This window comes from Paroedura picta, chromosome 12 (genome assembly GCF_049243985.1).
Source record: "Paroedura picta isolate Pp20150507F chromosome 12, Ppicta_v3.0, whole genome shotgun sequence".
NCBI lineage: Eukaryota > Metazoa > Chordata > Lepidosauria > Squamata > Gekkonidae > Paroedura > Paroedura picta.
Window position 1 is genome coordinate 30,743,908 of NC_135380.1, and position 14,505 is coordinate 30,758,412.

The following is a 14,505-nucleotide window of genomic DNA, read 5'->3' on the forward strand; positions in this document are numbered from 1 at the left end:
TCCACAGCCAGAGGTACCACTGAGAGAGCAGCGTTTGTCACAAGCTCATTAAGTACAAAAAAGGGAGGGGAACCCCATAGCATCACCCGTCACCCTAAAGTTCCTAGGAGGCAGCACATGTTACTAAGGTGGTAATGACATAATAACTCCTCTATTTTCACCAATCACATTTACATTTCACTTTTTCTCCAAGGAACCCAGGAAAGCATATGATTTTATGTTCACAGCAGCCTCATGAAGAAGATTGTGCTGCGGCAGACTTGCCTCAAAGCCATTGGGACAGGCGTTTGTGACTCACTGCTGAATGTAGACAGGACCCCTACTTGAAAAGGGTTGTGTTTGAGATAAAGGGAAAATTCTGCCAGGAAGAACTTGATCAGCAACAGCCAGTACTGATTTTTTTTTTTAACATTAGACGCTGATCGCTTCCTTTCCCCCTCAATAGGGTGCCCAAGGAGGTTTTCAGCATTCTCCTCTCTTCCATTATGCCTTCACAACAAGGAGCCAGGGAAGTACATTGGCCTCACAGGGGCTCATCCAAGGTCACAGAGCAGAGATTCGAAACTTGGGGCAATTTTAAGCTGTCCTCTATGGTAAAAGTTATAAAAAGTATATTTTGTTATTTTGAAAATCTCAGCATTCAGTCCAGGTTTAGTGCTTTGGCTTAGAATGATTTCCCTGTTCTTATTTAGAGACCCCTTCTTATTTAGAGAACTCTGGTGCTGGAGAAGATTCTTGCAAGTCCCTCGGACTGCAAGGCGAACAAACCGGTCAGTCAGCCCTGCCTGCTCTTTAGAAGGCCAGATCCTGAAGATGAAACTCAAATACTTTGGCCACCTCTTGAGAAGGAAGGACTCCCTGGAGAAGAGCCTAATGCTGGGAATGATTGAGGGCAAAAGAAGAAGGGGATGACAGAGAATGAGGTGGCTGGATGTTGTCACTGAAGCAGTCGGTGCAAACTTAAATGGATTCCAGGGAATGGTAGAGGACAGGAAGGCCTGGAGGATCATTGTCCATGGGGTCGCGATGGGTCAGACACGACTTTGCACCTAACAGCAACATATCATGCAGCTTATCTAATTTAACTTTGGATCTGGTGACAGCCCGTTCACACATTCAGGGCTATCAGGTGAGAAGCATGCATGTGTAAACAGGCTTATAGCAGAATTATGCTATAAACAAATTGGTTTTTTTTATATAAGTGGAACCTCTGTAGCTTCCCCACCCACCACCCACCCAAGAATCCTGGGAACTACAGTTTAAGGACATTGAAAGGAATTTCTTGCTACAGATCCCAGCCACCATGTTCCAGGTGGTGGAAAGTGCCATCAAGTCACAGCTAACTTATGGCAAACCTGGAAGGTTTTCAAGGCAAGACACATTATGCGGTGGTTTGCGATTGCCTGCTTCTACATCACAACCCTGGTATTCCTTGGGGGTTTACCATCCAAATACTAGCCAAGACCAAGCGTGCTGGATTCCAAAATTTGACAAGATTGGGCTAGCCTGAGCTATCCAAGTCAGGAACTGGGCAAGCCAGATTCCCACTGAACTACAATTCAGTTTCTCAGGGTGTGTGTCAAGTGCTGTCCGGTTGTAGCTGACTACAAGCAACCCCATAAGGTTTTCAAGGCAAGAGACCATTCAGAGGTGATTTGCCACTGTCAGCCTTTGTTTGGAAACCTTGGACCTCTTGGGTAGTCTCCCATCCCCAAAATAAGGAGGGCTGACCCAACTTAGCCTTCGAAGTCAGGATATTCTCAGGGTACCCTTAGGAAAAGTAATAGCTGCCATGCCATAGCTGCAGTGTAGCTATGAGAATGTATTTCATTATCCGTCATTGGCTTATTGGCCTGTTCTGCCCCATCTTTGCAGAGGCTGCGTTGCACCTAGATACCCCCCCCCCTCTCCCCAGCCACTCCCATGCCACAAGACATTCCGAACGGAGATTGGTTCATTAGTATATCTTTATTTTGGAGTTTCGGTTGAGGGAGTTAACAAGACCGGATATAAAATGACAGTTTTGTTGCAACCAGCAGCCTAAAGGAATCGGCATGTAGTGGAGGTGTTAGCCCACAGCCTCTTCTCAGCCCTGTTCCCATTTGGCAGGCCACCCTGGCATCCTCCGTGACCTCTTGGTTTACCTGAAACACTGAACGTGGGGGTTGGGTGTGCTTTTCTAGCAATCTGGCACAAGCTCACCAGACCATACTCTTAGCAAATTTTGGATACTTTTGGGGGAGAGGCAGTACTTTATGCAGGTGCTTCCCTTGAGCTGGCTCTGAAGACCCAGCCCTACCTGGAAATGTCCCAGCTCTTCATCTCTTTGCATCTGTGAACAAAATGGATGCTGGCAGGGTCTGGCTGTTGGCACATGCTTACTAGGCCCACCCCTTGAATCCGAAGGCAGGGAGCTGGTAAGCCAGCCTAAAATGTTTAGAAACTATTAGACTGGGCCTGACTCTGATGGACTAGGAGTTGCAGGTCAGCCCCCCCTGACTTTGAAAGAAGCTTCCTCCTCCTCCTGACCTCTCTAGTCCAATCCTTGGACTTGCTTTCTGTATTGTGATTTTGGCATTGATCTGCAATTTTGCTTGGCCTATGAATTTGTCAGTAGCTAGCAGAAAGGGGAGGGTGCATGCCCTCGCGGTTGACGGCTGGAAAGAGATGCAGGCGTAAGTGTGTAGCAAATAGTCAGACTGACCAGTATGCTGGCCAAAGTTTGCTTGGGACAGCCAGCCCTCAAATGCCTTCCTTCTTTGCTATGGACCCCTGAGGGTGAATCCCCATTGGACAATTGCCTGAGGCAATCTCAGCTGTCCCCCTCCCCCCCCCAAGTCTACTCACGTCACCCCACTGAGAGGGCTTGCTTGTTAGCCAGATATCTAGCTAAATATGGCTTGGTTATTTATGTATTTTGCTTGGCACAAAGTGGACCCCAAGAGACCAAGCCCAGCAAGAGGAAGGTGGCAGAGTGCTCCCAGTCCAAATTCAAGCAAGCAGACAACATGGAGCATGTTAAACTACCACTTGGCACATCACCCCAGTCTGTCCTGCTCATGAATCAGCGCTGTGATAAAGATAAGGGTGCAGGGAGAGTTTGCTAGCTGTTTGGGAGCTCCAAAAAGAACCCCAGAACTCTAACAGGGAGAGACAGCAAGATGGACTCTTCCTTCCTCTACGGCAGGAGTTGTCAACCTGTGGTCCTCCAGATGTTCATGGACTATAATTCCCATGAGCCCCCTGCCAGCAAATGCTGGCAGGGGCTCATGGGAATTGTAGTCCATGAACATCTGGAGGACCACAGGTTGACTACCCCTGCTCTAGGGAGAGGACTGTGCTGCCTGTGGAAAGGCATCAGTCTGGACCTTTTGACTTGGACATGGCTCTCTTGTTCCCTTCACGTGGACGCAACCCAAGAAGCATCATCTCAACTTCAATTTGTTTTATTAACGGCCAGGGCCCAAACAAGATGCATTTCTGAAACAGTGATGAGAAACAAAGGTCCTCCAAAATGAGGGTTAAAGAAAAACACATATTTTTAAAAAGCTTCCCTCAAGGACATCAGGAAATGGGATCCTTCAGGGAAGTCTGTCGGTAACCGTCTTTTGATTGGCAGCAGCAAATTTGGACGCACGACAGCTTGGGCACAGAAACGGAAACTTTGGCAAATAACTTAAATAGAGAAACTGGCATCTGAGATGGCCCCTGGCACAGGCCCTGCCTGGCACTGCTGCTCTAGGATTTCTGTATCTTGCCATCTCCTTTGGCTACTTCTGACTCCTCAAACTTGGGCGGTGTTCCTGCCCAAGCTACTGGTAGAAACATAACCACAGCTTGCACTGCGGGGACCCCACATTGTGAGCCACATGGAAGGACAAAACACTTCCCATGATGAAATCCAAGGATGTAGTCCGCTAAGAGACTGCAGAGGAAGAAGGATAAACTGAAGGATGGACATAGCAGTGGGCTGGGAGGTCTTGCTGACAGATCTCTGCCCTCCATGATTCCTGATGGTCCATCTTCCATCATTTAGGAGATGAACCCTTCTCTTGCATCCTCTTTTGCTGCAGATAATTCTGAAAGGAGGTCCCAATGTCACCCGAACTTCAGAAGCATTACTCCCTCCACTTCCCCCACATAAACACAGGTTGGTTTTCAGCAGAGCACACAGGCAGGTTCTGGAGCCAGAACAGTTAAGCAGTCCATAAAACCAACAGACCAATAAGCCTGTCCAAACCGGGGTCTCCCAAGAAAGACCACTGTGCTCTCCACTCTCTCACGGTTTTACAGCCCAGGGTGGTAGAGGGGTACAGGTGGAACCAAGGGGAGGGCAGGGAGCGCACAGCTTACATGATGGTGCAGGAAGACAGCGGGTTCCGGATGTGGCATGTGCAAGCTGCCCCGCAGTACTGGCGGAAGGTCTGATAGCAACTGCGGTCGGCATCGCTGCTCCACTGCACAGGGTTGGTGGAAAGAGCCTCGGCGGGAAGTCTGTTGAGGATGCTCGTGTTCACTGCCAGGGCAGCCAGTCCGTAATCGGTGAACAGCACGGTCTCCCTCTTGCAGGTGGGGCAGGAGATGAATTTGTACTTGGGGCAGGATTCGTAGAGGATCTGCAGGCACTCCTCGCACACAGAGTGCAGGCAGGAGAGGATGCGCGGGCGCTTGTTTGTGAAGTTGTACATGTGCCCACAGGTGGGGCACTCCAGCGGCTCGCACGGGGTGGAAGAGTGCAGCACGTACTGGTTCACAATCACCTCGTCTGAAGGTGGCGGCTGGCGATGGTAGCAGATCTCCGAGCTGCCTTTGCGCTGTCCTTGGTAGAGCCGTTCACGCCGGGGGAGAGGTGGTGTCCGGGACAGCCCCAGGGCCCCGGGGTTGCTGTCTAGGGCTGGGATGTCCCCGCAGGCCTGGTTCACGATGATCTCTGACTCGGAAGGCCAGGCCCGCTTGGCAACCAGCGGAGGCTCGCGGCGGGGGGCGGGGACGTAGCGGGACTGGGAGCTCTGCAGCTCCGAGAACTTCTCCGGGTGGATGATTTTCATGGCCTCCATTTTGATGATGACCTGTTGCCCTTTCAGACATGACATGAGGAGGTTCTTAACATTACTGTCCGTGGCTCTGGGTTCTCCGAGGGTCTCCTGCATGGGGCTAGAAGGTGTTCGTAGCAGGCCAGGCTTTGAATCGTGCGCGGGCCGTGAAGCGGCAATGCTGGAGAAAGCCGCTGGAACAGGGGCACATCCTGGGGCGAAAGGCGCCAAAATAGTTCCTTCTTCCTGGTAGGTGGCGACAGCTTCCCTAAGAACCCAGTCCTGTGTGCATTCCTTGCAAGGCAGGTTGTCGGGAGACAGGTGCGTGGCAAGGACCGTGTTGTGTTACAACGGTCCGTGGCCTGGTGAAGATTTGGGGGTTAGTTTCAGGGGTGCAGCTGGGCTGGTCAAAGTGTAGCACCTCACAGCACTGGGATGGATACCAGCCCCAGTGGGATTACTTACACCTCTCAGACTGGCTAGATGGATCCAGCGAAAGCAGCTGAACTTTGATTTTTCCGCACTCCAGGGCTAAACCACCACCTTGGCTGTGGGTGAGTCAGGCTGAAGTTGCATCTCAGGTTGGAATGCTATCAGAGCAGCTTGTGCTGTGTCTTTGGCCCCACCCTGCCGGCGCCCCTCCCCCACAGGGCCTTGATTCCTGTTTACATTCGAGGAGATCCTGACTGGGCTGAAAAATGTGTTTTGCAAATTCCAGAGCTCTGACTTTCCCCTGTCTCTCCCACTCGCCTGCTGGTCACAGACTTCTGCAAAGCTCCTTCCTCCAGGACGGGCACCAGGGGAGAGGTCCACAGGTGGAACGCATCCTGCTCAGGTACAAGGCGGTAGCAGGTTCCCACCCGGCAGTTGGCAGCTTCTTCACAGGGAACAGACCTGGCCTGCCAGCTCAGCCTCTACAGTGTGCTCTTGTGGCGTTTGCAGGAATGTCTGGAAAACAAAGCAGATCTTTTTTCAAAAAAAAATATCTGACAATGTTTGCAGAAAAACATGCTTAGACTGGAACCTGCTCTGTATTCCTTCCTTGCTGAGGTATTGGGGGTGGGGGGGGGGACCTAAAATGTTCTGACAACTCAACCACTAGTGACCCAAGTGCTGCTTTAGCATTTGTGATTCCTCTGTTGTCCTCCAGACCCCCCAAAGCAGTAGCTTCAACATGGTTTTTAAAAACCCCAGCAACCCGGCATTCAGGCCTGACAATGACTTGCTCATGCACCTTTCCCCCAAGATGTGCGACTCAAAAGCTTGCTTCCAATGTTGTAAACAGCTACTCAGTCCAATGGGAAGTATCATGCTGTGACGGGCTCTCAGGATAACTTACTTTTCTGCCCTCCCACAGTGCACTGGGGCCTCTTCTTGTTTGGGGGGGGAGTAACAGATTGTTGCCATTTTCTCCCACCAACTTCCTGATTCCATTTTAGAAAATCTGGGGAGAAAACTGCTATAAGGGAGCGGGGGGGGGGTTTGCAACTACACCAACAGTTAATGCCCACAGGCATTGAGAAACTTGTTCCCCATATCACCTTGCTGGTTTTGTTTCCCCCCCCCCCGCTTGCATGTATTCAAAAGAGCCTCATGTTCAAAAGAGAAGCAGCTCTGACTTTTTCTAAATAGGGTTGCCAGCTCTGGGTTGGGAAATACCTGTAGATGTTGGGGGTGGGGCTAGGGAGGGTGGTGACCTCAGCAGGGTATCCTGCCATAGGACCCATCCTCCCAAGCAGCCATTTTCTCCAGAGGAAAGTGCAATAGTGGGAGAGCTCCACGTCCCACCTGGAGGTGGACAATCCTGTCCCTAAAAACAGACTGCAAAATGCTGGAAGTCGGATGCCATCTGGGCACTTGTTAAGCCTGTGAATTTTAGCTTGTGACAAAAGCCACGCTCTGAACAGCTCCCGGGGCTCAGAACCTATTTCCGCTGCCAGGGTCAATGCTGGACATCCATGAATGTAACAGGAAAATGGCAGACTCCTTTCGGTCCTTCACAGCTAGTCCTGCATAAATTCATGACGGAGGCAGAAGCCGTTTAGCAAATCCCCGTCAATGTGAATGCAGAACTCTTCAGAATAACAGAAACAGCCCCTACCCCGTCCCCAAACAGAAGCGACCCCTCCAAAAAATGTCTGCCTGCCACTGGGGCTTGGGGAAGGTGATGCTGTGGTTTCTCGAGGTGTTAATTTCAACAACTTGGACATATCAGGTACTCAGACACTTCTGAAGGCCAGAGCATGCAACAGGCAAAACTCCAAGCCTGGCTGAACGCTTGGTATGTGGCTGCGTTGAGAACTGCAGTGTTCAGGCACAGAGACCACCCTGCCTCCTGTTTCTCACTAGCGCTCCAGTCCCTGTCGCAGCCCTTCTTTCAAGATCCGGCTAAACCGCAGACTGAAACAGGTTCCAAAGTCATTTCCTCTCCCTGGGGAACTGCAGGTCTCTGACGAAAGAGGCCTGCAGATACCAGGGGGATAAAATAATATTGGACCAGCTCGTGTTGAAGCTTTTAAGCAGGGAGGAGGTGGACAAGCTTTCAAGCTTCACAAACTATTCTTTTTAAGTGCCGGGCTGAAATAGCAGCAAAAGTGAAGCTGCTCTGGCAAATTGCTTTAGAGGCCCAGTCTCCTGTTTGCCGTAGAGGGATAAGAATACTGGCCTGGATTATTTCAGGGTGGTTGTGAAGATTAAATAGAAGAACTTAACACAGTTCATATTATATGTACACATCATGCTTCCCAACTGTCCCAGTTTCCCAGGGATGGTCCTCACTTTCCAAGCTCTGCGCTTGGTAGAAAGCAACCTTCTACGCCAGTGGCACCTTAAAGACCCAAGAAGGTTTCTGAGATATAAACCTTAAAGAGTCAAAGCTCCCTTGAGCTTTGATCTTGCTGTTCTACCAAAGTGACTACCCATCTGAAACTCCTCTCGGTAAATCACTGCCCCTCTCTTTTAGCTTCTGGAGGTGCCTTGTTGAAACCAACCAACCTAAATTACATTTTTTCCAGCTCCTCTGAGTTTCTGAACGGGAACAGATGCATCATGTCTCAAACGCCCAGCCATGTAAATGTACGCACGCAAATGAACACTCAGGTAGCTGGCAGGCCTCACAGTCTGCCCTTTGACTATATTTTTGAACTGCTGACACGTTTGTTAGACACTTTTGACTTTCCTAGCTTATCTGTTTCATTATCATCTTGACCTTCCTTCAAAGAGCTCTGGGCAGTATATATGGCTTTCTCCTCCAAGGTATCCTCTTGACAACAAACTGGTGAGGTAGGTTGGGTGAGAAAAAGCTCCAAGCTCAAAGTCCCCTGGTGAGTTTCACAGATAAGCAAGTGAGGACTTGAACTCTAGTCTCCCTGGTCTTAGTGCAACACTTTAACTGGCTCATAACGGAGCTCTAACCGAACTCCTGGCTTTTCAAATACTAGAAGGCACACTGTGACAGACTGCAGGGCGAGATGTGCTGCAGACAATATACAGTGCTCAGCAATGGCTTACAAAGGTGCTCAAGCAGCAGTCTAGGGCAGGGGTAGTCAAACTGCGGCCCTCCAGATGTCCGTGGACTACAATTCCCAGGAGCCCCCTGCCAGCGAATGCTGGCAGGGGGCTCCTGGGAATTGTAGTCCATGGACATCTGGAGGGCCGCAGTTTGACTACCCCTGGTCTAGGGTATGAAAACTGGGGTGTCACTATGGTTTTCGTCTGTTAAGTGTTGGAGGATGTGAGACGCTCAGCCAGAATGGAAACATAACTGCACCGGAAAGAGTTTTGCAACACAGAGCAAGCATGTGGTTTGGTTTTATTCTGAAAGGTGGAAATTTGTGAGTCACACAAGGCTCTTCTTCAAAAATTATTTTCCTCTTCTTGAACCACAGGAAACATTGTTGCTGTAACAGTTGTTGGTACTTACCAAAACTCAGCCTAGCCCTCTTTCCTCTACCCAACCATGACACTTCAGTTCCAGGATGGAAAAAGGTCAATTGGAGGTATAGCGCTTTTGTCTTTTTCAAGAGAGCAGAAAGTGTTTTAGAAAGCCAGTGGGTTCCCTGGGGGAGATGTTCAGACTTATTCTCTTGGGCCACTGGTCAAACAGGTTTTGCAAGTTTTTTGAATCAATATAATCCCCTGAAAACCTGTTTAGAAGAGATGAAACTTTGAATGGCAGCTGCCTTTTCTAATTGCTGAGGTCTGAGGTGCTACCTGCTATCTAGGGGTAGGGATGATTTGTAAAGCACTTGACATATACTGATCAGTAGTATCCCATTGTACAAATTGCTTTAGGATGCTTTGGGCTGATCCTGCGTTGAGCAGGGGGTTGGACTAGATGGCCAGTATGGCCCCTTCCAACTCTATGATTCTAGGATTCTATGAAATGTGAAGGTCTGGGAAACAATTTTCCTCATTGTCTGTTTAGTTTCAAACCCTTTACTCCTTCAGTTTATCAAAATTTTAATTGCAAGCTCTTTTGGGCACAGACCTTTTTTTTTTGGAAGGGATCGCTTCTGTTATTCTGACAAAAGTGTCACATTCACACTAACGGGGTTTTGATAAACTGCTTCGGCTGTTATTGTTAACAATGACAGTACGCTATCCGGTTTGGGAGAACAGCTGTCTCCCCACATTGCCTTTCTGGATTATATCAAAATCCCACATAATCCTGCACTCTCCCTCCAACAGGGACAAGGTGGGGCGTGAAAGAAATACCCTTCATTCCTGCTTGCTCCCAGCATCTGAAATTCAAAGGAGGCTGCCTCTGTTCTATGGATCCCTTAAGTATTCTGCCTGACAATCACTGATCCATTTCAAAAAAAGCTAGCAGATTCTACAAGTGCAATCGCTCAGTGTATCGTAACTCTTCTTTTGAAACTGGATATGTATTTAGCCATTGTAATGTGAGCAGTACACCATCTTGGGATGTGGGTGAATCTGCAAACTGCCACTCACAACATTATTGCCTCAATCGTACTAATACAAAGATAACCCGGTAGGGTTTTGCTGGCCACCAGACCCCTGGAAAACACTTGTGTCTGTTCCTTGCTCTCTTCTGTGCCTGGGAGCTCACGTGATGCTAAACAAGTGTACCTATTTTTATCTGACAAACACTGGAGGGGACGCATCTCCTGCACGCCTACATACCTACTTACACACACACACACACACACACAGAGTCAGAGAGTATTCCCAGCTGCCCCAAGACAAACCAACACAGTCTAGTTCCAAAGATCATGCACCGAATGATGGTCTCACCAAGCTGGGCTTGTATCTCCGCAGGGCCTTGTTTACTATGGCAGCTTTGCAGTGCCACCCCAACGACCCCTTCTCTGCTACTTCCGCACCAGGCGTGTTGCCAGTGGCTCCGAAGGCCCGTTCGCTAGAGGTTATCTGAAAGGCAGATTAATGCGGTGGTCCTCCTCAGCTCCTTATAAAGGGCCCTTTTCCTGCCTGCGTCCCTGTTCGGTCCATCTCACCTGGGATTGCCGCAAGTGCCCGCTGACTGCAGCCACGTCTGTCCCAGAGGCCCCAACAGACCTCGCCAAAGGCAGAGCAGAGAGAGGGGGCTCTTGCAGATGTGGTGAATCCAGATGGTGGGTGGCCTGGCCCAGATGTTCCACGGGGCCCGAAGCAGGTGCTGTGAGCACCAAGAGCACGTTAACCAGTAGCGCTGCCTGTAATCCAGAGGTTTGCCTGCAGATGCGGCGAAGGGCAGCCTCCAAGGCTGGGGGCTTGCAACCTCGCACTCTTCCTCCCCCACCTGCTTCTCAAAGCCGGAGGCCGGATTTCTCTTGCCGTGCCACGGAGAGGAATAATTTAGAAACAAAGTGGAAGCAAGGGCATCGTCGTTGGCCAAGAAAGGCTGCGCTGCTAATTCCCGACTCTGCAAGGGCACGGTTGCTGGCAAGTGCAGAGAGATGGCGGGGAGGGGGGAGAAAAATCCTGCCTGGATCCTCCCTCCGGCTGGCTGCCTGGCTGCTGGGCAGACGGGAGGGGACGTCTGGTGCCAAGAGCCGCGGCTGCCTTGTTTCTCACCTCCTGGCTAGCCAGGGCTTGAATTATTTCCCCAGGGGTGTGGATGCGCGCGCGCGTGTGTGTGTGTGTGTGTGGGGAGGGGGGGTCCTTTCTCCAAAGGATGCTCCCAGTCCGGAGGGTGGAGGGGCCGGGGCCGTGGAAGCCTTCGCGAATATCTTCGGGATGCTGCAAGCCCTCCGTGTGGGGGGATGCTCGAGAGGAGGGGTGGGGTCGATCCGCGGATCCCTTCCCAACGCCGCTCGGATGCTGAGGAGGAGCGCGGGCGAGGGAGCGCTTGCTTTTTCCCCGCCTTCCCTGCGGCAGGAACTGCGACCTGCAGCTTGCAAGACGCCGAGCCGCGGGGGCTGCTCGATGGGAGAGGCGTCGCTGCCTGCCTTGCCTTGCGGGATGCTGGGAACGGTGCGCGGGCTGCTGCTGGCTGGCTGGTCTGCCCGGTCCGGCCGCCCGCCCGCTCTCCCTCTCGCTCTCTCGCTCTGTGGCTGCCTTCTCCCTCGCTCCCGTCTCTGCAGTGAGCACTGCAGTGATGCAGCCAGCTGAGCTCACGTTTCTCGCACTCAGCAGCCCACCGCCTCGTGGGCCGCAGTGCCTTCGCGCCTGCCGTTGGCTGCCGCCTTCTCATTCAAGGCCAGCCTCCCCCTCCCCAAGCCCCGCCAGCCGCTGGCGTCCGAGGAGCCCCCTGGCCACTAGGCCTGGCCGGAGCGCGGCAAGAGGGGCGGCAGGGGCGATTGCGGCTCCCTCCCTCCCTCCCCGCCGCTGACCCCTGACCTTCCCGGGGGACGCAAGAGGAGCGCCCTCCAACCCCCCCCTAAAATTATGAATGAATGGAGAAGCAGCATTATGAAACCAGATGTTCTTGGAAGCACTACAAACCTCTTTTGTTTTTTTATTATTATTATTATTATATTCCTTAATAATAATAATATAACGCTTAGCACTGTTCACAAGCATCTCAAAAGTCCTGACAACAGTCTTGAGAGGCAGGCTGCTATTTTGATCCTAGGTGGGTGGCCTGAGAGTTAGCTTGCCTGTGGGCATGCCCCAACTTTGTGGCTGCAGTGGGACTTTAGACCACGGTGGCTTTTACATCCAAACTAGATCCCCCCTCCCAATTCCGTATACTTTGATTTCCTAATGATCAATTTTCCAGGCCCCGCAATCTTTTTGCAGTACCTACCAGAGCTACACGAAGAATCGCTGGCGTGCTGAAGCAGCCAAAGCCAGTGCTAAGAGTTGGAAAGCACTTTAGGAGGTCATTTAGTCCAGCCCCCTGCTTCATGCAAGAGAGGCCATTACAGCATCCCTGACAGGTAGCCATCCAGCCTTTCCTTAAAGACTTCCATTGAAAGACAGCCTGCCAGGTCCCAAGGCACTCCCTTCTACTATTAAATAGCAATTTCGATATTTCTCTTTCTGTTTAGCCAAAATCTACTTCCCCTGCTCGTGACTCTCCCTCTCAAAACACTAGATCACCCCTGCTATTTCACGACAGGCACTACAGATTAAAAGGATTACAGAACTTTCAAGGAAGTCCATTAGCCACAAGTACAAAATAGGACCTCCCTGTCCCCAGGGGCTGGGGACAGAGATCTGCTGTCTTCTTGCCCTTACTTCTGGGCTTTCTGGCTGCATCTGGTTGGCCACTGTTGGAAACAGGGTGCTGGATCAGATGGCTCTTTGTTCTGGCTACTCATGGCAATTCTGATGTTCCTATGGAATTAATCTGCACCTTTATTCTTTTGGATACGCTACATTTGTGTGTATGCATGGAAGTTTTGTTTTGTTTTTTCATTTTCTTTAAAGGAGAGCTACCAAATATAGTACAGTGATACACTGACAAACACACTGTGATGCTGCTGATCATGTGTTTCAACTGTTAAAATTAAAAAAAAACATATAGTGAGTGAGCTTTTAGGAGTACCAGGCAAAGCTTGATATTTCTGCCTCTTATGTAATTGTAAGCAGCTAGCTTAAATTCCTGCAAAGGAAAAAAAAAGGATCAAGGTACAAGGTAGAGCGGTTTATTAGATCATCTAGTTCCATTTGTTCAAGCTGGGAGCCAGAGAAGTTTCTATGTAAGATCCCCTGATGAAACATACAGTAAATGTGTCGGGAGCTAGAAGATCTAATAATTAACTGCTCTCCCCTTGCCCCTTATTCCTCCCCTCCCCACACCACCTATCCATGCAGTCTTATCTATTTCCTGTTAAATACCTGTAAATCAGGATTTCTATTAAAAACAAGGAATGTTGCAAACTCAGTGGTGTAAGAAAGGACCCCTGCACCACATCCCCCCTCCAGATCTCAACTGTGCTCTTGAGAGTAGATCCTGGGACACAAGTCCTCACTCGGGCCTCCCCCAACTTCAAGGCAGTTCAACATTTGCTGAAAATCCCCATCCAGAGCAAACGGAACAATGGAAAAGAACACAGAGGTCAAAATGACACACCCCTTCCCTATTCTTTCCATACCATCTCCATTCTTCACCAAATCTTCTGCATTCCAGTGCTCAAGTCATTGTAGTCACCAGCATAAGGGTTTCCATGAGGACCAAGATAAGACCGAAGCAGCTAGCATAGGGTTTAACTCAGCATGTGCCGGATCTTTTTTTAAGAAGCAGTTTGCTAGTAACTGAAAGGAAGCTGTCTTGTGCAGAGTTAGACCATACAGCAAACAATGGTCTATTGCAGGTCCCCAGGATCTGAGAGGCAGAAACAGGCCTTTCTTGTCTGCTGCTTAAGATCCTTCTACAGGTGATTGAAACTGGGATCTTCTGCATTCAAAGCATGTTCTGGAGGTTTCTTATCAAATTATTGGCCCATCTAGTCCAATAACTCTCCACAACAGTCTTTGGAAAAAGGAGGGTGATGGCCGAGATATTGGGTTTGGGATTTTCCACAAGCAAATCTTGCAAAATTGAAATATGCATTGTACGCATTTCAAGTTTAGAACAAAACACCTAATGGAGGCATGACAGGAGTTTTCCTTCCTTCCTTCCTTCCTTCCTTCCTTCCTTCATTCATTCATTCATTCATTCATTCATTCATTCATTCATTCATTCATTCATTGGATTTTTCAGTCAGAGTAGTTCAGCAGTGGAATAGGCTGCCTAAGAAGGTGGCGAGCTCCCCCTCGCTGGCAGTCTTCAAGCAAAGGTTGGATACACACTTTTCTTGGATGCTTTGGGCTGATCCTGCATTGAGCAGGGGGTTGGACTAGATGGCCTGTATGGCCCCTTCCAACTTTATGATTCTATGATTCTATGATATGCTGCCACTCCCAGTCCAACCAGCCCGCACAGCTCACAACACAATGTCTATAAAAACCATAAAACCAACAATATTTTAAAACCCTCCCACCTTCCCCCTCCCTTACCACCTTCCCTCTAACTACCATCGCTTACCAGCTGCACATCAGCATTGTATATATGTGCCCA

General features: G+C 50.0%; 1 protein-coding gene across 4 annotated transcripts; it reads right to left on the bottom strand.

Annotated features, from left to right (window-relative positions):
* Window positions 1–1,949: 1,949 nt before the first annotated feature.
* Window positions 1,950–11,681, bottom strand: RNF208 (ring finger protein 208). Of its 4 annotated transcripts, none has more exons than XR_013225843.1 (3): window positions 10,293–11,681; window positions 3,345–5,981; window positions 1,950–3,198 (listed from the first exon to the last, which is right to left on the bottom strand). XR_013225843.1 is itself a non-coding variant. In XM_077305691.1 (3 exons), the coding sequence occupies exon 3, from the start codon at window positions 5,148–5,150 to the stop codon at window positions 4,350–4,352; it is 801 nt and encodes a 266-aa protein (XP_077161806.1). In that variant the 5' UTR covers window positions 5,151–5,981; window positions 10,293–10,427; window positions 10,514–11,681; the 3' UTR covers window positions 1,950–4,349. The 4 variants fall into 4 exon arrangements, 3 of the variants coding, with proteins under 3 accessions (XP_077161806.1, XP_077161807.1, XP_077161805.1); XM_077305691.1 differs by having other exon boundaries at window positions 1,950–5,981; window positions 10,293–10,427; window positions 10,514–11,681; XM_077305692.1 differs by having other exon boundaries at window positions 1,950–5,981; window positions 10,514–11,681.
* Between the last annotated feature and the right edge of the window lie 2,824 nt (window positions 11,682–14,505).

Bases quoted from the DNA above. Each gene is read 5' to 3' on its own strand.
- RNF208 (XM_077305692.1), bottom strand. From the start codon at position 5,150: ATGCAGGAGACCCTCGGAGAACCCAGAGCCACGGACAGTAATGTTAAG.